The following is a 27162-nucleotide window of genomic DNA, read 5'->3' on the forward strand; positions in this document are numbered from 1 at the left end:
TCAGTGCACTTCAAATTGATTCAGTGTTGTTGTAAACTCAATACATACTGCATGTTATCATAGCACCAGGAAAAATGGGGATCATTCGCCATCATTAATTTGCACCACAGTAATTTGTGGAATGAGTCTACGAAAAATAAAAGAATAATAAAAAACAGTCCTTACAACACGACTGCTTTTTTATTTTTATCAACCACCTCCATCCCACCCCCGATTTAACTTAATCACAGTGACAGCAATCATTTTTTACAATAATTATTGCCCAGACGTCATTTTTGTGTAAACTAGTAACATATTATGCATTTTAACACCTTGGTTAAAATCAAGGTTGATGGTAAAATTATAAGACTAGCAGCTTGAAAGTTGTAAAGCTTTTCTCTCCCTCGCTCAGCAGCAGGATAAACTCTATTCAAACTGCACATACATTCAGAAATACGGCAAAAGGTTGACATTAAGAACCAATAAAAGAAGCTGATGGCTGTGTTGGATTAGAAAGGGTAAGAACAGCTGTGGCATGGCTTAGTTTAAAGGGATAGCAAAACCTGAATTGGCAGTGACAGCACTGAAAATTGAGGATTGAAAGGCATTACAGGACTATCGAGATTATTGATGATACATTCGAAGTACCTTTCCTATAGAGACCTTGTACGCTTGTAGAGGAACACTTAATCAGAGATTTGCTCTCTTTAGCAAAATCCTAAAATCTACAAGCCTGTTCCTCACTGAGGAGATGACACTGAGCCTTTGGAAAAGCATACATACACACCACCTCACAAATGTATTAATGCTGTATTAAACACATTAATGAATACCAACAGTGCCATGATCCTGATTTTACAAAAGTCACTATCAAACACTAAGTTGGTGCCAGAAAGGGATTTTTAATCTAAAAATATAAATAAAATAAATAAAGCACAATAAAATCCTTTCCAAATGTTCCAAAGCCAGAAAGAGCAGCTTGTCCCAATGCTCTCTGTAGGTGAATCAAATAAAACAAAACAATGAACTACCACAGCCTGCCATGGGAATTACTGACATGGATAATGAATAATGGGTTTAGAAGACAAAAGATTATTGGCTGTTATGTTAAGGTCAGCTCTAATCCTGGTTAAATGACTTCAATATAATTCCTATCAAACTCAGAACAGAATACCAGCATCAAAAACTATTTTACTGTAAGTACTTAATTCGTCTTACGAAACGAGAGAAATGAAACAGATGTGTGGTCTCGAGAGATATTTAAAACAAACTCTTCAAAATAAATGGAAAAGAAGGCCAATGCTAGCCAAGCTTTGATATATTGAAATGGAAAGACAGCACATAAACCCACACTAAAATGATACCATCACCAAAGATCCCCAGAGAACCCAGAATCCCAGCAGCCACAATCATACATCAACTTTAACTTTCAGGCTGATATATTTTCTCTCCTTTGGGCTCAGAAGGACTTTGGTCATTACTGCTGGCTCTCTTTCTTTTCCGAGACTCAGATTTAAAGTAAATATTCCTGATACGAGCTCTGTTTTATATAACACACTGAATAGGCTGGCCAGACACCAGCAAATCAAATGTGGGGTAAAGAGCATCTTTGGGTGGGATAATCGGAACACTTTGTTACTTCAAATTTAATAATAACATTAATTGTGTTTTTTTAAAGAAAGGAAAGTTATGATTAAAACATCACATATATATTTGATTTCAACTTGCCCAGCCCCCATGCCCAGTAAATACAATAACCATAAAAGGAAGATTCCATTTGTTCTTCTAGTTTAATGTGATAGTCCTCTTAAGCCACACAGGCCGACAGACCAGTCTCTGACTCCCTGGCAATTTCTTGTCACAAGGGAAATCTATATTCTCCAACCATTTGGTGAGTAGTGGCTAAACTGCCACAAAGAGGGTGCTGCAGAAAAAACCTCTTTGTGATTTCTTTGATCTCTAGCAGCCTGCAGTGGTCACCTGTCGTTTGCATGAAAGATGTCATCTTATCTGCAAATACTTTCTCTTTCAGGTGTAGTAAAACTTGAAAAAGTTTGATGCAAAACAGCAACAAAGAACATTTGTCCCAACAGTTGTCCTTTACCACTGCGTCCAACAAATTTCAAAAGGGACAAATTCTGCTTTGAAGGAAAACAGTCTCTGTTTCTACTTTGTGCTGCACTTTTTGCGGTTTCTGTACCACTTGGTGAGTTCTTTGTTCGTATTTGAAGAAAAGTCGGTTCCGACTGTCAACCAAAGTAATTGCAAGAAGGTTTTTGTTGCAGCACTTTACGCCTCTTTGTGACCAGTGCCTCCACTGACCACTTGACAGAACACATTCTTTGCTCTGGTGACCAAGCCTGGACGAAAAGGGGCTTTAGGAGCTGATTTCAGAGCAACTGCCTTAAACCTCCAGCAACCACTCACTATCGGTTGGGAATACACATTTCTCACTAGTGATCTCCAGTTTGCCACAAAATGACCAAGTCTCTAGATCTATGTGACTAAAATCTTTACTATAAGAAGGTATTTCTGTTGGGTCTTGCTAAACTGTTGTTAACTGTTACTCTCTGTCATTTTTGAGTATCAGTAGGGATGCATCCATAGATTGAAACATCTGATTTTGAGACGTGTTTCCCCACATGGGCTTTGTCACTTCGTTTCACATCTCCCCAAAATATGATTTAAAAATGGACAAAAAAGGCAAAGGAGAAAAAAAAGAAAGTAAGAAAACTCTAAGAGCATCACCTTCTGCCAGTTTTACCCAGCTCAAACTAGTTTCAAGTCTTTATTGTTGCTCCACGTCCTTATCTTTGGTGTATTTTTCATCATATTCTGCCAAAATCTGTCTATGACTTTACGGTGACTCACTATTTTCCCATTGGGAGTGGCGTAGGCAGCAAAAGATGGTGACAGGTTAACCTACACTTGACCCATGATGACAGCCTTCCCTTCTTTCTTCACAGCCGTTGGATAAAAGCCACGACTTTACAAAATTGCCTGTCCTACAGCGTTAACTTTCAAAAACTTCAACCAATCAGACTGTGGGGCATTGCCTCAGTGTGTGGGAGTGGGTATGGATAAAGATGCTCTGCAGGCAACACATAAAGCACAATGCCTGGAAACCTTAACAGAGATTCACATTAGGGTTTTGTCTAAATTGAAGGGACACTGCACAGTATTTTGAGAGAACATTATTATTAAAAATAATGTTCCAAGTGTCTCCCACAAGACTGGTTTTATTATGTGATTATTGGGTTATTGAGGAAGAGAGAATCACTGCTTTCATGACAGATGCTTTCAATTCTACCTTCCCGTTCCTCCTTGTGGATTTATTTTCATATGACCAATACCTCTGTTGTCAAGTCTGTTGGTCTGATTTTCACTCATCAACAGGTAGACAGAGTGAAATTGTTTTCTCAAGTATGGAGCAGTTGCCATATCAACCAATGCATTGGATCAAGGCATTAGATTACACTGTCCAAAAGCAATCTGAAACAAAAAAGAAGCAAAGCCCATAACAACAATATAGAATAGTTTTATCTTGACATCTTGTTATGGGGTTTTTGATGGAATACAATTCAACACATGCCAATGCAGAAACACGAGCCAGTTTGTTGCACATACACACCTACATGATTTATATATCCACACACACACAGACATGCGCACAAGTAGTGAACTCTCCCCAGTCACATTGCGACAAAAAGCACACATACTGTTTGTGCTGGAATGAGCATGACTGCGGCCTTTCCATTTTTGTTCTGTTAAAAGAAGGCTCTGTTATGGCGGAGAGTGGGCACACAGAGAATCAGTGAGGGACAACTATTCAATTGGGAGATGCCTCATTCTCCTGTTCTCTCTTCCTGGTTGCACAGACTGCCAGAGTGTTGCTAGGAGGAAGCTTCCACTGCCAGCAATGATGACATTGCCTTGATAGACATCTTCCTGCTGTCCAAGAAAAAAGGGAAAGATAGAGACATGGTGTGAAATTCTGCCACCTCCTCCTCCACCACCACCAATTTGCCTCTTTTTCTAGCCTCAAGGCAATCTGCTTCTCTTTTCTTCCCACTCATCTTTTCCATATTTTCATCGTGCCTCTAAGACATCTTTTTTCTGATTGTGATGCTGTTATTGTATTGGACGGATGAGCCTCTACATACTCAAACTTTCTGTAATGCTCACCCTTTGGTTTGGTTTCTTGAAGAATGGAGCACTTTTAAGCATTTCATTCCATTTTTTCTGTTGTAATCTTGGACCCAGTGTTTGCTGCTGTGTCTGCAGTCAAAGCAGAGAAAAGTAAAGTCTAAGTGGCTCAAAATCACTTGCACAATCTTATTTTTTCCCACGGTGTTTTGTTTTTGTTTGTTATTTTTTTGTTCACCATTGTTCAATTTCTACCTGGATAGAGCCTCAGCCATCTTGTTACGCGGTGGGATGAATACAGCATCTTCTAGAGTTTTTGCTTTTGTTTTTTTTATTTGCCATAGTGAAAGTATTCTTAGATTCTTTTTCCTTATCTACAAAAAAAATTACTGTATCTAAACAGATCTAATTAAAACATTTCGTGTATTTTGAATTAAAGATATGCTCGAATCTGGTTGTTTGAAGGCTGATTTTATGCTGTTAAAAGAATTTAAGAAAGAAAGAGATTAAGCATTACTTTTCATGCAATTATACAATGGGCTGAGAGTTATTTTTTAATTCTTCTTTTTCCGCTTACTGAAAAGAGAAAGAGATCCTGAGGCACTAGGGTACTCTGCACTGACTGCACAGAGAATTAAGACACTTTGAAGGTCCCATATATACATGAAATTTATATAATGGTTGATAAAATGAATTATGCAGTTCCCTTATGTAAGAATATATGCCTGCACTTAAAATATTTAAACCCACTTATTATTTGTATCAACTACATATTCTCTACTCTCTACTTAAACCTTGATTATACTCTGTTACAGACATGGACAGGTGCAGACACGATGACTTGTCATTTCTGTTACACTTCTTTGAAGTATTTTGAAGTCTGCTGCCTGGAGCGCATATGTACTTGGTGGATTGTAAAATATCCATGGACGAGTCTGCACGGTTAAAAAAAAAAGTAATTGGCACGCACGTGAATATCTACATGGAGCCTTGCACTCACCATAGACAGTATTAAATTTGGATGTAAGAAAAATGAACCAGTGATTCCTTAAACTTACATTCTATCATTCGACGTTGTGTAAAGCACTTAGAGTTCTTAGAGTAGAGTAAGAACCAGTCCATTTGTCATTTATCTGAAGTCCACTAGGTGGTGATAGCTGTGGTTTCTGGTCCTGTAGAAGTCTATAGGAAAACATGTTTGTCTCTTGACATCTATGAACATTTTCCTGCTGAGTTTATAGGCTCTGTCACTCATTTTGGGTCATACTGAATAAGAAATGGTCTTTTGTAAATCTTGCTCCTACTATGTCTCAAAATGAAAGATTATCTGCAGCATGAAACCGCAGGCTCATTGGCTAATAACATGTGACTGTCATGTGATTAGCCAATAAACATGTGGCTTCACAATCAGACCTGCCTCTCCTTGTCACTTTTGCTTTTATTATGTCCTATTCTGAAGTTTCAAGAAACCTCGGACCAAGAAACCAGTGGGTAATGTTACTGTAGCTATACATTCATCTCTCATACTGTTTATGGGAAACATAGACCTGATAGTCAGATCTGGGCTTCCCTGTTAGGCTGCTGCCCCTGCGACCTCATTTCAGATAAGCAGAATAAAATTACTGTATGATTTATCATTTTGTTACTTTAGATTTGAACTTTTATTGAAATGGTTGATATGAATTTTCAAACAGCGTGCATCATTCATAATGCACGGTGTACTTTTCAATCCCGTCATTTCATTTTTCTGATGTTAATTTGTCATATTTTAATCATACTTGAATTTCTTTTGCAGTAACATCTTTTATTCAGTCTTGTGGAGATGATCTCGACGCTTTGGTGGATGTTACTAGCTCTTATGCAGTATTTTGTAAAGACATGATTATACCCCGTAAGCGCGTTAAAATTTACGCTAACAATAAGCCATGGGTCACTAAAAGTGTCAAATCCTGTTTAAGGAAAAAGAGACAGGCCTTTAAAGAGGGGGCTGTTACCGATTTTCAGACAGCCACCAAGGAAATGAAAATTGAGATCTTGAAAGCAAAACAGAGCTACAAAAACCTTCTTGAAAGCAAATTTGCTGCAAAAAATTTGGGGTCTGCCTGGACTTGTATGAAAACCATAGCAGGGTTTCAAAATCCCCAGAGCAGCAGTCAGGTCATTTTAGATGGTTTTAATTCAGACAGAGATTTTGCAAATGCTTTAAACATGTTTTATGCTCGTTTTAGTTCTTCTGATTTTAGCGAGGATATTTTGGAACTGAAACAGAAACTGAGAGATACTCAGCACTTTATCATTGAACTCAGCGATGTTAAAAAGGCCTTTCATACAGTCAATGTGAATAAGAGCCAGGGTCCTGATAATATTAGTGGCCGCCTAATTAAATCTTGTGCTGATGAACTCAGTCCTATATTTCAGGTTATTTTTAACAAATCCTTGCAAACACAACATGTGCCCTCTCTTTGGAAAGAAGCAGTCGTGGTTCCTGTCCCCAAATCTAGTCTTCCAAAAATTCTAAACGACTTCAGGCCTGTTGCCCTCACTTCAGTTGTCATGAAAGTCTTTGAAAAAATCATCAGAAATGTGATTATGAAAGAGACTGAAGGTCAGCTAGATCCAATGCAGTTTGCATACAGGCCCAACAGAGGAGTGGAGGACGCACTTTTGACTTTACTAAATCTAATTCTTAAACATGTAGAGAGTAAAGGGACTTTTGCAAGACTTCTTTTCATTGATTTTTCTTCGGCTTTTAATACAATACAGCCCCATATTTTAATTAAAAGACTTTTAGAACAGTTTGAAATCAGGAAAAACCTGGTGGGCTGGATTTTAGATTTTTTAACTGACAGGTCACAAAGAGTGAGAATAAATGGGGTTCTGTCTGACCCAGTGTTCTCCTCCACAGGTTCTCCTCAAGGGTGCGTCCTATCGCCCTTATTATTCACTCTCTATACAAATATGTGTCAGAGCAGACATGAAAACAGGGCCATCATTAAATATGCAGATGACTCTGTTATTGTCAGCTTACTGAAAGAGGGTGAAACTAACCACGGTCCAGTCATTGATGACTTTGTTCAGTGGTGTGAGGAGTCTTATCTCCAGCTGAACATATCTAAAACAAAAGACATGGTTGTTGATTTTAGGAAACAACAAAATGGGCAAGCAGTCACTTTAATTAAAGGTCAGAAAATAGAGCAAGTACAATCATATAACTATCTTGGGACCATAATAAATGAAAAACTGAACTTTGATCAAAATTGCAAATCAGTTTGTAAAAAGGGTCACCAGCACCTTTATTGCCTTAGGAAACTTGTTCATTTCCACATTGACCAAAAAATTTTAACTTTGTTTTATCGTTCTTTTATTGAGTCTGTTTTATCCTTTTGTTTGGTGGCATGGTTTGGTCAGACCTCTGTCACAGAGAAAAACTCTCTAAATCAGATAGTGAGATGGTCCAGTCGTCTGATAGGTGAGCCACAGTCTTGTTTAGCCTCCCTGTACTCTAAGCAGGTACAGAGGATGGCTTTATCAATCCTTAAAAATGGTTCCCATCCTCTAAGGGGTGAATTTCAGCTTCTTCCCTCAGGACGGAGGTTTCTATTTCCGAGATGCAGGACAAAGCGTTATAAAAATAGCTTTGTCCCCGTTGCTGTCACTGAATTAAATAAGAACTGTTTTTGATTCGAAATATTAAAGTATGTGTCACAGTGAGTTTTATATATTTACTAGGTATGTGTGTTTTTAAAGGGATGTCAAATGCTGTCATTTTTCTGTAAAGCAAATTTACCTTGCCTTTAGGTATAAATAAAGTTACCTTACCTTACCTTACCTTACCTTTCATATCATATTTAACAACAGTTTATTTTATTTTTCTTCTTTGTTGTCTGGAGTATGACGTGCAATGTTCATAAAGCATGATGTGAGATGCCACACAGTTAAGAAGCACGATTCATTATTGAAGAATGTGATAAATGGTTTAAAATGTCTTTGTTGTTGGTTTTTGACATTGTCCGTTAAACGGTTCTCACATTTAGCTTAATTTCTGAGTGTTTATTTTTTTAGACTAGTTGGTTAGTCTATTTTTTTCCCCCTTATTTAGTCGACTAAGAAATGACCCGCCAGGAACATTCCTAATTCATTCATATAATAATCAAACAGAGGTAGCTAGAAATGAGAGACTACTTCCAGCAAATACATTTGCAAGATAAAACCTGCTGCAGTTGAAGTAATTAAAGACCTCAGTTATTTACTATATTTACATTACGTTACATGAAGAGAAAGATCGGCAGTAAACTTTTATGCCACAAACCTTTTCAAACTTTTTCTTTTTCTTCTTCTATTTATTTAGCATCTTGTTGAAGTCAACAGTGAGCGTATCATCACAGTCCCAAATCAATCATTAAAAAAAAAAAACTTTAAAAAATGTAATTGAAAAAGATGGGAGTGACTGGTTCTAAAGAATTAAGTCTATAATCCCACTACACAGTGTATGACTTTATCTGCCAACTGTAAACTCGATCAGCTGGAACATCCAAGTCGCATTCATATAATAGGATTGACAGTCTTTAACTGTGAGCCCAGTCAAGTGGCGTCATAGAGGCAATTTAAGCCATGCCGTCAATTATTTACAAGAGTTTCAGGACAAAATTTTTAAAAAGTAGTTGGCCCACTGGTGGTGTGATTTTAAAATATATAGAAGAATAAAGGGTTTTATAAGGTGCTTAAAAGAGCTAAAATCTTGCCAAGAAGGCTTGCAATTTATTGATAAATGAGTGTACAAACACACAAAAAAACTGCTTTCTTATCTCAAAGAATCCAAAGGCAAGGCATAGCGATTCATCCTATGAGTACCATAAAGATCGAATATCACGATAAACCATAATTATGAATTTTTTTTAAATTTAAGATTAAATATGTGTATAGATGCACAGCTTCCTTAAAGCTGTAAGATATCACCAGTTAAATATAAAGCTACCTTCCTTTATGGACTCTCCATCCTTAGATTGTGTTACACATTTAGTTTGTGGACATAAAACTCATGTTGTTCCCTAAAATCATTCAAACTGAAGAGGAAAGGGCAGATAAAGTATTTCAGTTGCACCACAACTCTGTATGTCTACATAAAATTCCTAACCTTTGGGGCCTGTGTCTATTCGAGCACAGGTCCAGAGATGGGTAGTAGCGCGTTACTGTAATCCGATTACTTTTTTTGAGTAACGAGTAAAGTAAGGGATTACTATTGCAAAAAGGTAATTAGATTACTGTTACTTTCCCGTAAGATTCGTTACTGCGTTACTAAAACCGTGATTTTTTTGCAAGAGTGTCTCATGACAATGAGACAGCTGTGTGCAGATCAAAAATGGATAATATAACGAGTGCAGGAGAGAGTATGCAGCGTTTAAAGCGTGGAAGTACTGACCTTACTTTGAGTTTGATTCGGTAAAAAGTGACAAAAACATTAGCATGCGCTGCTCACTGCGTGGGAAGAAAATGTCTTTTTACAGCGAAAAAAGCCCTAAACGTCCAAGCAAGCACCAAATACGCTGCCGCTGGAATGTGAAATTCACAGAGAACCTGCCGGATCCTTCCACTGACCGCTGCGGCACACCTGCACCAGGGTAAACCTCCGTCTGCCCCACTCCTGATATACAGGCGAAAATAGAGCAACAGGACCGCTGAGTCTTTGATTTTATTTATTTTCTGCTGTGTTTTACGTGCATCTATTTGAAAGAGTGAGTGTAAACACAAAAAACTATTTTATTTTATAAGGTGGAATATGCAGAAAGGTTTAGGTTTAAATGTTAAACAAATTTCTTCCTATCAGAGAATGTTGCATATAATTTAATGTTTGCTTGATGCAAAAGCTTAAAACTAATAAAACAAGTTTTAAAAAGAGACTTTTTCATTTGATTACATTTTATATGATGGATTATGCAGAAAAAAGTAGAATTGGGCTGAAAGTTCTATTGCTTTATTACGTATTTAGGGGATAAATCATGTTTTTAAAAGTAACTAAGTAACTAATTACTTTTGAAAATAAGTAATCAGTAAAGTAACAGGATTACTTTTTTCAGGAAGTAATCAGTAATTAGTTACTGATTACTTTTTCAACACTGCACGGGACAAAGCTGAAGACTGTCTGGAGTTCAACCAGGAGCAGAGCAGTGGTGTAGTAGTTTAAAGCCGCAAAAGAAAACACAAAAACAAATATTTCAAGATACAAAAGTCTGTGTGACAGGCAAAAGATACTCAAAAACACAATTATGTACGCAATAAATGCTATATCAGACACAGTATAATTATTTACACAGTTTAAATGTGCTTTTATCCTTGTGATTGACGTGACAGTGGAAAAACTGTAGTTAGAAAATCCTTTAGCAACATAATGACTGTGTGTCTCAGACTGACACGATAACGCGAGATGATGAACCTTCTCTGTCTCGATCAAGTGGGAGAATGAATCATTCACATCGCCTTGGGTTTGAGAAGGCTTGAAGACACAAACAGCATATTAACACTGCTCTCTCCACCAAATTTCTCTCAGTACAGTGATCCTCATTAACCTTTGAAACCATCATGCAGGTGAAATAAAAAGTCAGAAACCTTTTGAATGCTTGAAAACTCTTCTATCCCGTGACCTCCAGTTCAATCTTTGAAAAAAAAAACAAAAAACGAGATGTTGTAAGAAGATGATAGCTTTGTGAGAACACTTTACTTTCCACAAAATGAGGTACCAATCAATAATCTGGTTCAGTAGCAAAAATGGCCCCAGTAAGTGAAAAAGTAAGAAGAAAAGAAAAGGAGAAATTATCCTGTAATACTACTTCTTGAAGAACTTGCTTATCCTTTAAGAGAGACAAAAGCAGATACTGGTAATATCTCTTCAACGAGACACATACCTGCTTAAGAATTTGCAGGAAAATACATAAAATACAAATTGCTATATTGTATGGGAATACTTTAATTTTCTACTGTAAACGATTACAACAGTATACACACTGATCACACCATATTTTACACTGACACTGTCGTTCTGCAGGAAAGATATTAAGACCTTCAGTTAACACTTTGAGATTAACTAAACTCTGAATAAGTACACAGTGAAGTTGTACTGGTGCTGTCACCTTTAAATGTGGCCTGAAGTATGTGTGCTCTTATTATATAATAAATAAGGCAAATTGGTTAAGAACACAAACTCCTTTCTTTTCTTTTTTTTTTACAAAGCTCACTCCCATTGGTGATTTTTTTTTATCATTCAGTTTCAGCCTATCAGAGGTCTCCAATACATTCACAGTATTTATTATTTTTCATTTCAGATAGAAGGATCAAATAAAACACATGATTGTGTTCAGAGAGCTTTTTTATATTTTACTGAGTGCATGGAATTATGTCATTCCCATATATTTGCACATATGTGAAAAACATAACTATGAAGTGGCGCCAAGACATCTGTTGGAGAGACATTATCATTTGTTTGCTATTTCAGCAAGGGTGCTTTATGAATACCAACAAACAACGACAACCTCCTTATTCCTGCTTTTATATATGATGAGTGGGTCATGTTGGTGTGGCGTGGGTGTTTCTTTGGAAGGAGGCCTTCTACTTAGATGTGCTTTACACTGATATAATTAAAGAAAAAACAAGGGATACAATAAACGCGGTGCTACAAGATTTTACAAGCGTGTTCAAGCAATGATTAAAACCTAACAGTGACATCTTGCTGTGATTACACCTACGGAAAACTGACGCTGGGTTTGCTGATGAATAGGGTAGTAAAACAGGAATTAGGCCTACACATCCCACGAGTGTTCCCTGAATAATTTGTCTGGATGTGATAATGCCACGGATTAGATAACATGTTGTACTGCTAACTGTTAACTTACTTGGTTAAAATAGGACATTATTTTACAATATCTGCTAATTAACTCTAATTATCAGCTGAGACAATGTATAAGTAAGAAAACTAGAACTTAAGTGCTTTGTTGTGTTTTTGTGTCTCTCCATTCCAATAATAGAATAGAATAGAATTCAACTTTATTGTCACAGCACATGTCACAGGTACAAGGCAACGAAATGCAGGTTGCATCCATCCAGAAGTGCTTTAGCCATGATATAGATATATTACAAATATATACTAGCAACATGTATAAGCCAGTGTATTCATACATTAACAGCTTGCACAGTGGAGTTTGCTCTCCACTGTGATGTATTAGATCAAATACTGCTAAAAGGAAAAAGCCATTGGGTAAGTACAGAATCAAGACAGCATCATAGTGAGTTCAAAAAAAAGAGAGTAATTATGCAAAAGCTTGTGATGATTCACTGTAGAATATAATTCTCAGCCAAAGTGATGTATATTCATACCGGGATGCACATTTGACCCACTTTTCAGTGGTGTCTGCATGTTTCGCCCTTTACACTCTTTTTACTCTTGAGGTTTAAGCTGGGTTTTGATTTCACTCATAGAGCGCTTACACACTAGCTTAGCTTCATCTTTGGATAAAATCCATGTTGCCTGGCCATGGTAGAGGACCCATGGCAATGTGAGAGAGACGGAGAGTCAGAGAAGACTGAGAAGGGATTCTTTTGACAGATGGTCCCACTTGGTAGTCATGTCTGTGGGCACTAATGCAAACAATGGCTCCCAAATACATTTTAGCATCTTTTCATCAATAAGGCTAGTGAGCCGAGTCCGCAGTTTCAAATGATTCTGCCCCTCTTGTCTTCCATACACTCCAAGATTTTACATGCTCTGCTCCTTTTTTCCCCTGCATTTTCCCACTGCCTTCAGCCATCTCCATCACCCTGCTTTCACCCTCACTGTCACACTTGCTCACTATTTCACTCTACTTCATCCCTATATTCACCAAGACTTCCAGTCCAATTCCACCCACAACCAAACCCCATCGCTCTCCTCCCTCTGTCTGCAATGAGTGTGACGTCAGAGATAGCCGCACACCATTTCTGTGGACGACTTCTGTTTAGGCTCTAATAGGATTTACTCTAAGGCTGATTTTCTGCTCTTTGTCTTCTGTCCTGGAATGAAGTCTTCTTGCAGCCAATGGTGCAGGTGGTGGGTAGTAAATTATACACACTTCCCTCAGAGCTAGTCAGCATCACAAGTGAGTGAAAGGGGTAGCTGAAAGCTCCCATCACCAAACTGCTTTCATGACCAACACTGCCTCTCACAAAACCACAAAATCACTTTCCAAACACATCCGCAAACCTGCATCTAAAAACCCAACACAAACTCTCAAATATTACAGCATATTACCACACATATATTCATACCAGCATGCACAAACAAACAAATCCTCTACCGGCATTTATACACCCACTCTTCCTCCCCCACCACCTCATCTCTGCCATCTCAGCACACTTTAGGCAGCTCAATAATATCGAAGCATAACGGTGTGTGTACAAAAGAGAAATGATGTTAGTAACATGTGGGACTCCGATGTATTACAACGGACGGAGGCCAAAGGCCTCATCAACATCAGTCTGATTGAACAGGACATCTCCTCTGGGCCACCCCCTCCCCCCATTTCTCTGTGTATGAGTCTCATTCGGTCTCTCTTGCTCTAACAGGTAGAGCAGTATTGATGGCCAATCCCCAGCGGTGGTTGGGGGCTGTTTGGGGTCGTAGCAAAGCACTAACATCTGTCACAGTGTTCTCTACAGCTCGTTATAAATCTGTCATGCCAAAGAAGGCAGGGACATGAATAAGACACGGGACTGAGAAACCGGTGGTGGGGAAAACATATGTTGCATGTTCATGAGCAAGTTATTACAGGCAGCTTGTTGGGTTATGCGTGGCATGTGCTCAGTTGTGTTCTGATAGATGCAGATTTTAACCAGCCCTCATAGATCAGATGCTCTTGTCATATTGGAAAAATCAATGCAGGTGTTAAATGTCTTTTAAACAACAATCACAGGAACCAGCAGGGTAAATTTCGCCTGTCACTGCCTGACAGGGCAAAATGACCAAAATAATATCCTCTGATGCCAAATTTAGTACACATGCTACATCACCGGAGGAATAATCTGTCAAACGTCTATCAAGATTTGTATGTACTTTGTGCAGTTAAAAAATGAATCCTTTTTTTAAGTGGGCATTTCCTTCATACGGCCTTCAGGTACAAACAGCCATCATACGACCCAAGCCATCAGTCAGGCTTTTACACAATGAACCCCCCAGAACATCCTCAGTCAAACATGCCAGTATGAAAAGCGATGAGAATACTTTGAAGTCAGCCCTCAGCTGTCTGCCAGTGTGGCAACATAGGGAGTGTGATGAATACACAAATGAACAAAGGCCCAACATGAATGCATGCCACTCTCTCTAATTAGAGCAATATTGTAGTTCTGACACAGACTAAACTTCACAATTTCCCTAAAAGCCAACAATAAAAATCGGCAATGCAATGCTCCCACTCTCTTTCTCAGTGTATTTACTTGTAAGAGTTTGTAAAAAAAAAAAACTTGTTTCCACACTTTCCAACCCTGTTTACCCAAATTAAAAGATTACTAAAATCCCTGGTCATGGTGACATTTAGCAGTGCTACAGATGATTTCTTTGAATACAGATCAGATGTGGCATTTGAGCGTACTGACGCTTTTCCTGAAGTTAATCAGCAGACCAAGTCTTTTGACACCAAAGTCAAAACCACTTTTAAAGTCTTTAGAGTATTTTTTTTATATAATTGGATACTTATAAATGTCTCTGAGCTACTTTCAAGAAGCGTCAGTGTACTAGCAAATGAGACATCTGTTGCAAATGTTGAGGCTACGTGACACAGAAGTAACCTACCACAAGAGAGCAGTTCTGACCAGCTGTTCCTGTACAGCACAGAGGACAAAACCTGCAGGCCTACTAAGCAGACCCAGTATTTAACAGTCTTGACCTCTCTGTGTCCCTTTCCTTCTGTACTCTGCTCTCTCGCTTCCTTTCTCTCTTCAGACAATGCTGACTTTGGCTATTCTAAAGAAAATGTTCAGGAATGCATGTTCTTTAGTTTGCCTTTCAGCCGACAGGCCCCAAAGAGCGTTCCCTATGGCACCAATGCTGTTGTGAATGGCTTACGTGTAAAAGTGTAGGTGTGTTAAAATACAGAAATGCACTGTCCGTTACATAACAGTTATAGCTGTAATAGTGTGACCTGTGCAACAAAGGAAGGGATATTTTACCTTTGAAATCTCTCAGAAGAGGGCAAATGAATTGCAATGAGGCAAGCTGAGCGAGGAATATCTGTGAAAGAGCTGGATTGTGAAGCAAGGAGCAAGCAGACCATATTATAAATATTACAGCACTGAACACACTTCTCCATAAATAAAAAACTTTCCACTTTCATAGGCACATTTGTTATAGAAATCAACACATCTGAGCCCTATTTGCATCTTCTTTAATGATCAGTCCTCAGTTCTAAAAATTGTGTAGGATCTTATCAGCCTTCGCTGAGCGATCAGAAGCTCAAATCACACAGGATGCCAGCTAAATGTTATGATACATTTCACAGATAAATAATGTGCAAGCAGGGAAATGATCACATCAATAAACTCTGTAATATAGCACTGCAGGACTGTGAGGAGGAAGCAGGAAGTACATATGACCATTTTTAGAAGTGTTTTTGAGGCCCTATATATGGTGGATGGATTAAAAAAATCAAAAAGTGACAATCAAATAAAAAGGAAACATTAGATAAGCCCCTTCTGGTGATGGCATCCTCTCCCAGTGACAAACTGAATTCTGGTAAGTCTGTGTATTCAATATATACAACCTTATATGTGGAAAAGATCTGCTATGACTTCATTGCCGCATTACTTTAAGTTGCAGAATGTGGATTTTCTTTTTTGGGAACAATTTATTTTCAAATGAATATTTCATGCTAATGTACAATTTTTCCAAGTATCACCCAACAACCGCAGAAGCAGCTCTGCAAATGCTGATTAATCCTACCTGGCCTACATGGATGCTTTACATTTTGAAGGGAATAAATAACATGTATACACCTCTGTCACAACATTAATTAGTTTATTAAGTCACCTGCCGGCTTTTTACAGCCCACTGAAGTGCTTATGATAGATTAAAGTTACTGTTGGATAATTAACAGGGGCTGGTATAATGGCCTGATCATCGTCCCTCTGTGTAAAAAGACATAAAAGCACAAACAAATCTGTTACCAAGATTTATGTAGCCTTTTTAAATTTACAGGGACAATAATAGCGAAAGGGCAGCATTACATCACGTTTACACAGCGAGTAATGAGTTGTCATAAATAGACAGTCGCAGGGAAGATATTGAATTATCAATGGCAACACTGAGGACCCATTATTTCAACTTTTGTCATTATGGACTGAGGAAAGGACAAAGAGAAAAAAAAAACTTCTTTGAACTCTATTGGCTTACAGGAACATAAAGGACAAAGAATTAAATCCTCCTTGACGTTACCTTGGCAGGTGTTAGATGAAAATGGAGGGTCACTAGTGGTGTGGTGTGTGAAGAGGACTCAGCGGGACAGAACACTCAACAAATTACTGAGGAGGGAACTATTTTCCTTAACTGTGTCCCATATCCTTTAAACTCTAATGGAAATCTCTGCTGGGGACTTCACAAAATAGTGAAACAGCTCAAAAAAAGTGATTTTGGCATTCAATACTATTTGAATGCCTGCTATGCAAAAACTGAAATGTATGTTTAGCTAATTAGTTTTGAAAAGTTTCAGTAGTCCCACACTGTTGTCCTGTTGGCATGCTTGCTAATCATATAATGCCGCAATAGTTACATTTGTTCCAGAACATGAAACTAGAGCCTAAAGGATAAAGCTTTGCACACTCTATCATGAACCTTTCTTCAATGGCCACCAGCAGGTTAACATCTTTGAGTTTGTTGTCAAAATATTGTTTGCATGCTAGCATGCTTATCTCAAATTACCACAATGCCCAAGTTCAGCCTCTCAGGGCTGTAACATGGCTGTAGAATCTTAATGCAACTTTGCTGTATTTTGACCACACACCTGCAGCAAAGTTGTGTTATGATGCATGGCATTCTCGTTTCATGAGATGTTTACATTATTTGCATATCGTCTAAATGCTCACCCAGTAACTATGGGGCTAAAAAAAAAGGAAAGAACTCCGCCTTACAGGCAGAGCTTTTCTTGAAATATGCATAGGTTCTTATTTGCAGAGGCAAGTTTGCTGTCCCCTTGCTTTAACTTCCCCTGAATAAAAAGTAAGACAGAAAAAGATATAAAAGCTTTGTTTCCCATGTAAACTTATATGTTCAGAGGATGAGCTTCTATTTTTAAATTACAAGGGGAAATCTGGGTTGCAAATTTTAAGATGTGTGAAAAATCATATTTCTTTTCTCCTAACATTTGTCATGGAATTATTTACTTGTAATAATTCCATAACAAATGTGAGGAGAAATTCTGTACACATAAGAAATTCAGCATTGTAATATTTTGTACTATAAACCATGTCCTGCTTTACTATGCATTCTCTAGCCACTGTGACAAATTCACCTCAGCATGACTTATTCTCTCACAATTTAGGAAGAGAATTTTATATAATTATAATCTTAAGTGTCTTGTTTTTCTATTTAACACAAAGCTGATGGCAGATAAGCCCTACAGGTCTCATGGCGAGCACTGATGCTTGTGAGCTTCCACTCTCGGTGTAGAAATCACCCTGTTCATTCATTTCAGTTGTTCCAGCCTATAAATAGGACAGTATCTGCCAGTTGTGTGGTCAGGCAGTATATCCAGCCAGCCTTGAGCTGTCATCTTTAAACGATAAAAGCGTGGGAGGACTGAATAGTTGAGTGTTTCTGTTTGCATGGCGTTTGTGTGACTTCCTCATTAATATATGTTCTAGCAGAGCAAGGACAAAGATAGCCAAATAAGGGCAAACGAGACACCAGAACTACTTGTCTCAAGATGGCAAATTTTCCTCATCACCTCACTGAAATCGTTTGCTCTTCTTTAGCCCTCTCATGTTTATTCAGGTCTTGATCATGATTCTTTCTCCCCTCCCCTCCCCTCCCCCCCTCCCACACACACACACACACACACATACACACAGTCGTTTTTTTTTGCTCTTCGTCCCTCTCACTCTTTATACCCACCTCTGCTCTCCTCGCTCTACACCATGCTATGGCAAGGTCCTGACTGCCACTCACAGCAGGATGGCAGCGAACAAAAGAGCAAAGCAAAAGGTTAACTTATCCCAGTTGTCACTCAGTGTTCACCAGCCTACTTTGTGTATAGTGCAAGAATCTGAGGCCGCACATTGATCCTCATGTCATCGACTGCACATTATTCCCAACTCTCTGCAGAAACTGAATGCCGTCTAATCAACCACTTAAATATTTAATTAGCGGGCGCCTGCCCATAAACAATAATTAAGCGTGCTAAATGATACCCAATCAAGGGTAAAGAAAGGCAGTTTATTCAGAAGTGATAAACTGAATCATTTTCAATAAGAAATAAAAAGCTTTTCAGTGAAGAAAAATGATTATCAAGAACTTTGTGTGTCTATAAGCGTTTATGTAGACATTGTGTTGTGTTAAAATACTGTGAAGGTCATTGTCAAAAGAAAGCATTGTTAAGGTAATTGGTATGAGTTAAGCATGAACAAGTTTAGGTGTAAAGTTCCATCTTTGACTAACTACACTAATTAGACTGAAGTACAAGTGGTGAATGACTTGCTAGCCAGTCAGTTTAATTACTACATTTTTGCATCTCAAGCAACAACGACTGATAAATTAGCCAAGTGTCATATGTCTGTAACACATTTTTCATCTTATCTCCGCAGCAGCAGCTGGATAATGACAGTATACTTCTGGTATATGTAAAGAACTCAAATGACAGACTGCTTGAGTTAAGACTCATCTGGATTAAAGTTTGCTTTTGGAAATATAAAGTAGACTACTAGATATCTGTGACATTGTTAAGAGCCTCAGCTAAATGACACGGGATAATTATAGCAAAAGGCGAGACATAATATAATTTTTTTGCCTGTCAGGGGCACTATGAATAGCAATGAGTCATCAAGGCCTTTGTGCAACTGGGGACAAAAGTAGGATCTAGTAACTAAGTGCAGGGGACATAAACAGCTTTTGAAGATCCCCAGGAACCTATTAAAGTCTTAATGATTCATTTCAGCAGAAGAATGTTTAATCGCCTTTTGCAGTCTGTTCAGCATCTGAGTGAGATAACCTTGGCTGAAATTATTTCATTATTAATTTGGTGTCTGATGTGTGGACGTGTGTCCATTCTAGGCACCTATAGTATGGGAAAGCCAACAGAAGTAGACAAAACTGTATTGTTTAACATTCAAAGAGGCTTGCAAACCCAGAAATATTACTCTCTTGTCATTACATAACTCCTGGATTGGTAGGGAAACTTCATTTGATCGTCTTTCACATGATTTTTATACACATATAACATTTTGTCCTGTTGTGCTCTTAACTCAATGCTTCCACCTAGCTTTTCAACCACAGAAGACACCTTGCTTTGGTACAGTGGCAAGAGAGCTTTGCAGGTGGCGACGCACACACAAACACACATACACGCCTACGCGCACGCACACACAGCTATTTCCCTCGCTCACAGAAGCACATGAATCATCATCATTGCCCGCTCTACTAGCCATCGCGTCAATGTGTGAATGAACAACATTCTCTTGGGGCTCCAGCAGATCAGGACAGTCAAGATTACCACGCAGCAAGCACCGGACTTCTTGCTTGATCATAGCTACTGAGCAGAGAAGATGACCCCCTTCCTGACGTCCCACACGCTGCCCCAAGTTATCAGATTTAAAATAAAAAATAAAAGCAGCGGCAATTTATTCCAAGGGCGGGAGGGGGGTGGTCGAGGAACGCTTACCTTCCTGCACTGCCTGGAAAGGGTTGTTAGGCTGGATAAGTTTCACAGAGTGGGTGATTTTCTCGCTCTGCAGAATGTCATCGCTCAGACTCAGGTCTGAGATGGCAAGTTGGAAAATTTGGTCATCTCTTACAGCGTTTTCTTCGAATATGGCACCTGTTGAGTAAAACAGTAAATTACTTGGAAGAGTAAGAAGGGGGGAAGGGGGGGCACGCAGTAGTTATGTGTGCGCAAGTTAGATGTGGGAAGATAATGATGAACGAATTTTATTTTTGCTGTGGACCCAATGCGGACAACATAGCTTTTATTGCCCACAGTCTGCCAAAGTGACGGACTGAACAGTGCTGTTTTTCTTTTTATATATCTTTACATTAAACGTATTTTTTTCTGAAGCTAAGCGTCTTCGCTGGTGAGATTTCAGCACCACGGAGAGCGACGTGGTCTCATCAGAGACCACTGTAAAATCGGAAACACGCACTGCACTAGCTTTAGTCAAACTTGGAAAGTTAATATCCATCATGCCTAACAGATCCACGGCACCCTACCCACAGTAGGCCTTGTGTGGGAGGAATACTGAAGCTTAACTGCCCCCCCCCCCTCCACTGTTTAGCAGAATGGCATCAGCTGCTATTGGGAGAGCACATACATCACGGAAAGGGGTTTCAGGGAAACGAGAAGAATAATTGGGGTACACTAACATTATGCGGACTATCAGCCAATATTATCTGGATGGAGTCCCACTGCTGTATTAAGCCAGTGACTGAGCACCTGCTGCTGCTTGCCAGACTGTTGCAGTAAACAGTGAGCAGCAGCAGCAGCAGCGGTGGTGGCGGCGTAGCACCGAGACGAGATTTGCTCACAGTGACACTGACGTTTTTATCTGAGATTACAGCGCTTCTCATTGATGAAAAGGGGGGCAAAATGAAGGTAATGACCGAGTCCGTGTTGATACGGAGGTTGCAGATTTGTTTCAAAAGTGTCAAATCAAACCTAATGCGATGTTTAAGGGCACACACCAGATCGTTTGGATGCCGTGGTGAGTTTCAAGCATCTCCACATCTCTGCAGCTCTGGTTTGAAGTTGGAGTACAAAGAGGCACTATGTGTGTTGCATCTATAAAACGAAACTCCGCTGACATTCCCTCTATCTTTGTTTTTGACATTGCAGTCACGTTCCGGGGAAAGTTGAGGCTTGTCGGGTACACACAAGAGGTAGCTTGGTCTAAAAAAAGCCTCAGCGGTTTGTCTATTGCACATTAGTGTTTTTATCATTATTATTTCACAGTTTCACTGAAACAGGCCTTTCTGCTTACTGTAAATCGTTTTTTCTTTTTGGTTTTTGGGTTTTTTTGGGGGGGGTTTTGTACAGGACTGCGGTTCAAAGGCAGGCAGTGGTGTGGTTAAGATGTGAAGACAACATGAATGCAGCAATCTGTCGTCGAAAAGTGACAGAAATGTCTGTGCTAAATAGAATAAATACCAATAAATAATATGAACAAAACAGTTGAAGCAATGAGGGTCGGGTGATTGGTCATTTACAAAACACCAACTTTTCAACTCGCCGGAGAGTCAAAGTGTTTCTTAAACGCAGGATGAAGCTGAATACACTCTATTTATCCCGCCCTCTCACCAACATCTTGTGATCTCGGCAGTATAAGCTGGCTGACCTTTATTCCCGCACCCCTTTACACTTGACCAACCCAAACATGTTTTGTTTTTTCTTTTGTTTTTTGCCGGACGCTTACCGATATGTATGATTGAGTCCGCTTTGGCCGAATTGCATTGCAATATCCACAGGGGAAGGCAGATCAGCAGCAACTCCATCTCGGGATTTTAGTGAGGCGGCTCATCCAAGCTCTGCTCGGCTGTCCTGTACTGTCCAAATGGAGCACCCAAAAGAAAAAAGAAAGAAAGATGATCAAAACCCAGAGCCAAACAGAACCGCGATCCTCCTCCTGATAGACCAGACCCGCGTAGACCCTACAGAAATGACCACAGTTTTCTCTCTCTCTCTCTCGCTCTCTCTCTCTCTCTCTCTCTCTCGCTCTCTCTCTTCCTCTCTTGCTCTTTTTTAAACCAACAAAAACAAGCCGACCGCAGGAAGGTGGGCTCAAAAAGACCAGGGCGAACCGACGGGGACTCGAGGTAAGCCTAAAAAGACAGGTAGCCCTGTGAGAGAGACCGGCGTTCTCACTCTCGCCTCTCTCCCTGCGCTCCGGCGTCTAAAGCATGGCAAGCAGCAAAATATGCGGAGGAGGGACACCCCTCCAACAACACACGGAGAAACGCTCACATACACACTCCGAGAGAGAAAAAATCACTCTCTTCAGTCCTGTCTTAATCACGTGACTGCAGAGACTTCACGACTCGGGTGCTTTTTTCGACAAGCCGGGTAGAAATGAGTTGGACTAGCCGGAGAAAGACGCGTGGAGAGGCGATAATTAAACACACGACTGGAGGTTAAAACAGGCAAAGAAAAAAATAATCCCTTGACAAGATATGCCTTACTTACAAAAAAAGAAAAGAAATAAAACAACGCGACAAAAGCAGACACGCAAAAGTCAGCGTACATATTTGGCGGCGGTGTGAACAGTTTACTTTTGGAGAAGTTGTCGTTTTCGGGGAAAATGTGAAAGACCAGAACGACTGGGACACATTTTCACCATACTTCAGCGACGACGGAGCGCAGCTGATGTGCCAGAGAAAAGGATTTACACACTGTGATCCTCGGCGAGGGCTGATGGATGAGAGACAGACGTGGCAGAAGCCACAACGCCTGTCTGAGCCAAAGAACAGCTGGATGGAGTTGACGGAGGAGCATTCCGCACAGGAGCAAACAGAAAACAAACCTAACGCTTTCTTATAGCCTGGCTTGTTCGGTTAATTGAATATTGCTTCTGCATAATTGACTCTATGGGTGTGTGTTTTCTATATATAAAGCCGAGGTCAAAGTGTTGGAGCGAATTTTTAGGACACGAATCACTCTAAAGGGTGGGAGTAATTTTTATTGGGTAGCCTTACACACATCAGTGAGCAATGCACGGCGTTTGCAGAGCTATAAAGAAGAGGAACTCGTGGCAGAAGATTTCTAGATAGGCATAATCTTACAATTAAAGGATATTTCTCGTGGATGTAATAAAAACGGAAATATCTCTTAATTGTTTGGTTAAGTCTGTCAGAGGCGCAAAAAAACAAAGTTTCAGCACCACCAGCAGTGGACAGCTCCTTCACTGAACTGCACCGGACAGACAGTCAAGTGAAGAGCAAACACTGCACATTTATATCTGTCTGATTCTTTCCAGGATGCAACATTCTTAGAAACAATATGTAATAAGGGAGTGGCTGTTTTAAACACCCCGCAACCCCTCAGCTCGCCTTTATACGTTCTTCAGTTTAATTGCAGGCAAGGGGTGAATTCACATGCCTCCAACGTTTTTAACTAAAATCACACACTACCCCTACTGGCCATCTATAGATACTGCACCTGCTGTAGCACAAAATATCTCAATCATTTCCTAACGATTTATGTCGCTTTTTATGAGTGATGGTCATATTTCACTGCTCTATTGCCATGTCATTAGGAAACAGGCTGGAGTGAACCCGAAAGGCTTTTTACTGCTCAGGGTAGTATAGATATTTATGCCTGAATATGTGATGAATGTTAGCCCACATCTTAGTGACATATATCAGATTTTTCTTTCCCTTTTTTGTATATGAGCAGCTGCTTTGACAACAAGGGGAGGAACACACTGTAAGAATCAATTATTGCTCTTTGATCCCAATTACAGTTTCCACAGCACAGTAGATCAATCTGGGCACATTTCAAGGGGATCAAATCTGAAAGATTAACCTTGAAATTTGTGCTTTAAGATGACAGGCATCCAAAAAAACCATAAAAATTTCATCAGGTCCCAGCAGAGAAATGCATCTCTTAATTTCACTGATCTATGAAGCAATATGTTGCTGAGATTTCATCAATAAATTATTCATTTTAAATACTGGCTAAACTGCCATGTCACATATGTCTCAAAAAGGCTTCATTCATTGTACATTCTTGTTTATTATGAGTGCTTGTGGTGCAAATCTGCCCCTCTCTTTCATTCTGCTCTTCTGTTGGGGTGGGGGGTGAGGGGGTGATACATGATGTGCAACTCGAGAAAAATCTGCATAAGAATAATCAGGATGTGTTCAATCTGACTGACACCAGTAAGGTGCAATGAAGCTGCTGCCCAATAGCATGTATATCGTTTTTTACGGATAAGATGATTAAAAAGAATAATTAACAAGTTCTTAATCAATGCTAAATCAAACAAGTTCTGGATATGAACCTTAAAAACATCCTGTGGCTGTATTCTTCCGCACATGAAATGAATATCATATTAAGAAATTGTGTTGTGTCTGGTTTATAGGTAAATTGTCAAACAAGACAAGCCATTTGGTGGGGATATTTAAGTATAAGTGAGAGTACTGTTGTTACAGAGTGTTTTAGCTATTACCATTTAATGCAGATGTGTTGAAAATAATGTATATCCTCTAATATATATTTTCTGCATATAGAAAGGTATTTATGAGATATTTTCATGAGAAGCGCAGAGTGTTGTTTTGAGCCACCGGTTGGCAAGTTCCATGCATTGGAAAGTAGATTAATATGAAAGAGAAAATACCTTTTTCATAGAAAGTAGGCCATTCAGTGGATAATCGTTCATATTTTTGGGTTCATTATGCAGTTGATTCATACCTGCTCTGTTGGTCCAAAATGTCTCCTAATGATTATTCTCCAAATTAAAACAAAAATCCTTTGCAACTCATTGTTTTTGTTCCTTTAAATTCACTTCAGCAGTGCACCTCGTGCACCTCCATGGGTGTCAACTTATGTTAGTCTCAAAACTGCTGCAAACTGTTACCGAGACATTGGTGGGTAGGTCACGCCTGCTCTTCAGCAATGAAGGTGGAATTTCATTGTCACACAAACCTGACTCATTAATGTTTATGGCTATGAGCAATGGAGTGAAAAGGAAAGACAGATTTTTTTTTCTCTTCCTTATTGGAAGAAAGCCAAAAAGTGAATTTAGATTGAGAGAAGCTGTCACATTCAAATGTGTCAAAGCCAGAACAACTGCTGTTAGTCATGAATACATAACTACTTGCTCCACCCTGAACTATCTATGAATAACATTTTTTTTCCTGTTTCCAAAATAATAAAAAGTATACTTTTTTAATCAAAACCCCAGAGCAAAATTCTTGCATGATAAATTGTTTATATTGAATCTTGTATTTGATTTTGAGGCACAGACTGTGTATAAAAGATGTGCATAACTTCTAGGGGTGAAAAAGTGTGGCCAAAACTCAAACTGCTTTCTTTCTAATAGTCGGGGAGGGGCAACTCCTCTGGCTGCAAAGTGAGGTCTAACTGTCGAGAAGTCCATGGAAAAAAAAGATCAATATTCAGCTAACACTTTCCTAATGAGGTGAATGTAATATAATAATGCAACATAATGTTACAAAAAACATTATATTGTTACAATTAACACTTAAATTAGGTAATCAGAGTCACGGGGGACAATAAAGAAGAGTATATTTTCAGACAAGGCTCCTTTGTTGCTATGGCAAAGGCTTGCAGTGTCATTCCGTTTCTCATTTGATTTAATTCCTCACTCATCTTATCTAGCTTCAAAACACTCAGCTGAAGGCTTCAAGACAGAACTCACTAACCAGCAGGTGATGTCACAGTGGTTACATCGATCTTTTCTGCTGCCTCATTTCCTGCATCCTGCATTCTGCACTCATTTGGACAGAGCGCTCTGTTGTAGTCCCTGGATTCTGCTGGAATCTGCTCCTAATGCTCCTATTACCACTGGGACTACATTAGACTTCACCTTCCACATCTGTTCCAGTTGTTCTTTCAGCCCCTGGTGCTCCTCCTTTTTTTTATCTTGCTGTCCACTGGGATTGCCACATCTATCACAAGTGCGCTCTTCTGCTCCTTGTCAAGCATCACTGTGTCTGGTTGGTTGGCCAGCAGCTGCTTGTCTGTCTGCAACTTGAAGTCCCGCAGGACCCTAGCCCCGTTGTTCTCAACCACCTTTGACGGTTTCTCCCATTGGGACTTGGGGACCCCTTGGGACTTGTGGTGTAGTCCATATGCAGCAATGGTATTATATATGTAAATACACAGCCAGTTCCGTTCAAACTGTTCAAACTGGTTGCTAATACTTTGCTTCTGTGTAATTGCTCTCTGTCTTCATAGATTTGCAGTACTATTAGTGGTATTGTACATTTGCATTTAAGTCCAAGAACATTTAATAGTGTTCTATTCAAACACAGTAATAGGTAATTACTAACTGTGGCTATTGTATTTGCCCTTAGCCTTGTACATGGAGCCAGAACTTGATAACTTATTTCATGTGCTGTAAAATAAGTCTGAGTTTAATCACTTCATTAGCCTCTAGCCTAACACAACTAGAGTTTGCAAAAAGAATTGGACAGAGACAGCAGCACACAATCAAATTTACTGTACATCAACATAATTAGACCAGTTATAGCAGCAGCCAGCATACACAGAGTATGTTAATGTCCTTGGTATTACCAATGAGGAATGCAAAAAGAGCAGTACCAGTGGTCCAAAGCCACAGAAATATTGATTTATAATATAGTAGGACTGCTACATTAACAGAAAAATTGCTAGAGAATATGCTCTAACAGTATGACTTGACTGAAGGGTCTGTCACTGCCAAGCTGGTTCTGTCCATCCCTTTGTGCTCCTGAATATTAGCTCCTGCACCAATTTGGAGCAGGGTTAAATTTGAGACAAGTTGAAAATCCATTCATGTCAAAAAAATGTGCAGGGAATAGCAATAAGTATCTGCAGCACTAGAGGTGAATAAGCAAGAGTCTCTCTTCCAAATACACAGCCTGAGGTAACATTATAGATTAATCATGTTATGGGAGAATAAGCACAACCTCTATCACAGACTCAGAATTTCAATGAGTGAATTGTTGACTATCTGCAACATTGTATATTTCAACATGAACCTTAGTGAGATATGAACCACAGAATAAATATATGTATAAGTTAGCATATGGAATAACAGTGGACAGAAACTTTGAATGGGTAGGAAATGAAAGTCTATCAGTGACATTCTGGAGTCAACAAC

At 39.2% G+C, this 27162-nt stretch overlaps 1 protein-coding gene across 4 annotated transcripts in view; it reads right to left on the reverse strand.

Moving 5' to 3' along the window:
* The window catches only part of grid1a (glutamate receptor, ionotropic, delta 1a), a 282018-nt gene extending 259270 nt beyond the window's left edge, over positions 1 to 22748 (reverse strand). For 2 of the 4 annotated variants that reach the window (XM_080288038.1, XM_026189415.2), the window contains exons 1-2: positions 21754 to 22744; positions 20010 to 20165 (exon numbers count right to left, since the gene is read on the reverse strand). In XM_080288038.1, coding sequence (XP_080144164.1) covers positions 20010 to 20165; positions 21754 to 21832 — 235 coding nt within the window. In that variant the 5' untranslated portion in view covers positions 21833 to 22744. Of the gene's footprint in view, positions 1 to 20009; positions 20166 to 21753 lie in introns of all 4 variants that reach the window. The other 2 variants (XM_026189417.2, XM_026189416.2) reach the window with 2 other exon arrangements.
* Between the last annotated feature and the right edge of the window lie 4414 nt (positions 22749 to 27162).

This window comes from Astatotilapia calliptera, chromosome 13 (assembly GCF_964374335.1).
Source record: "Astatotilapia calliptera chromosome 13, fAstCal68.1, whole genome shotgun sequence".
Classification (NCBI taxonomy): Eukaryota; Metazoa; Chordata; class Actinopteri; order Cichliformes; family Cichlidae; genus Astatotilapia; species Astatotilapia calliptera.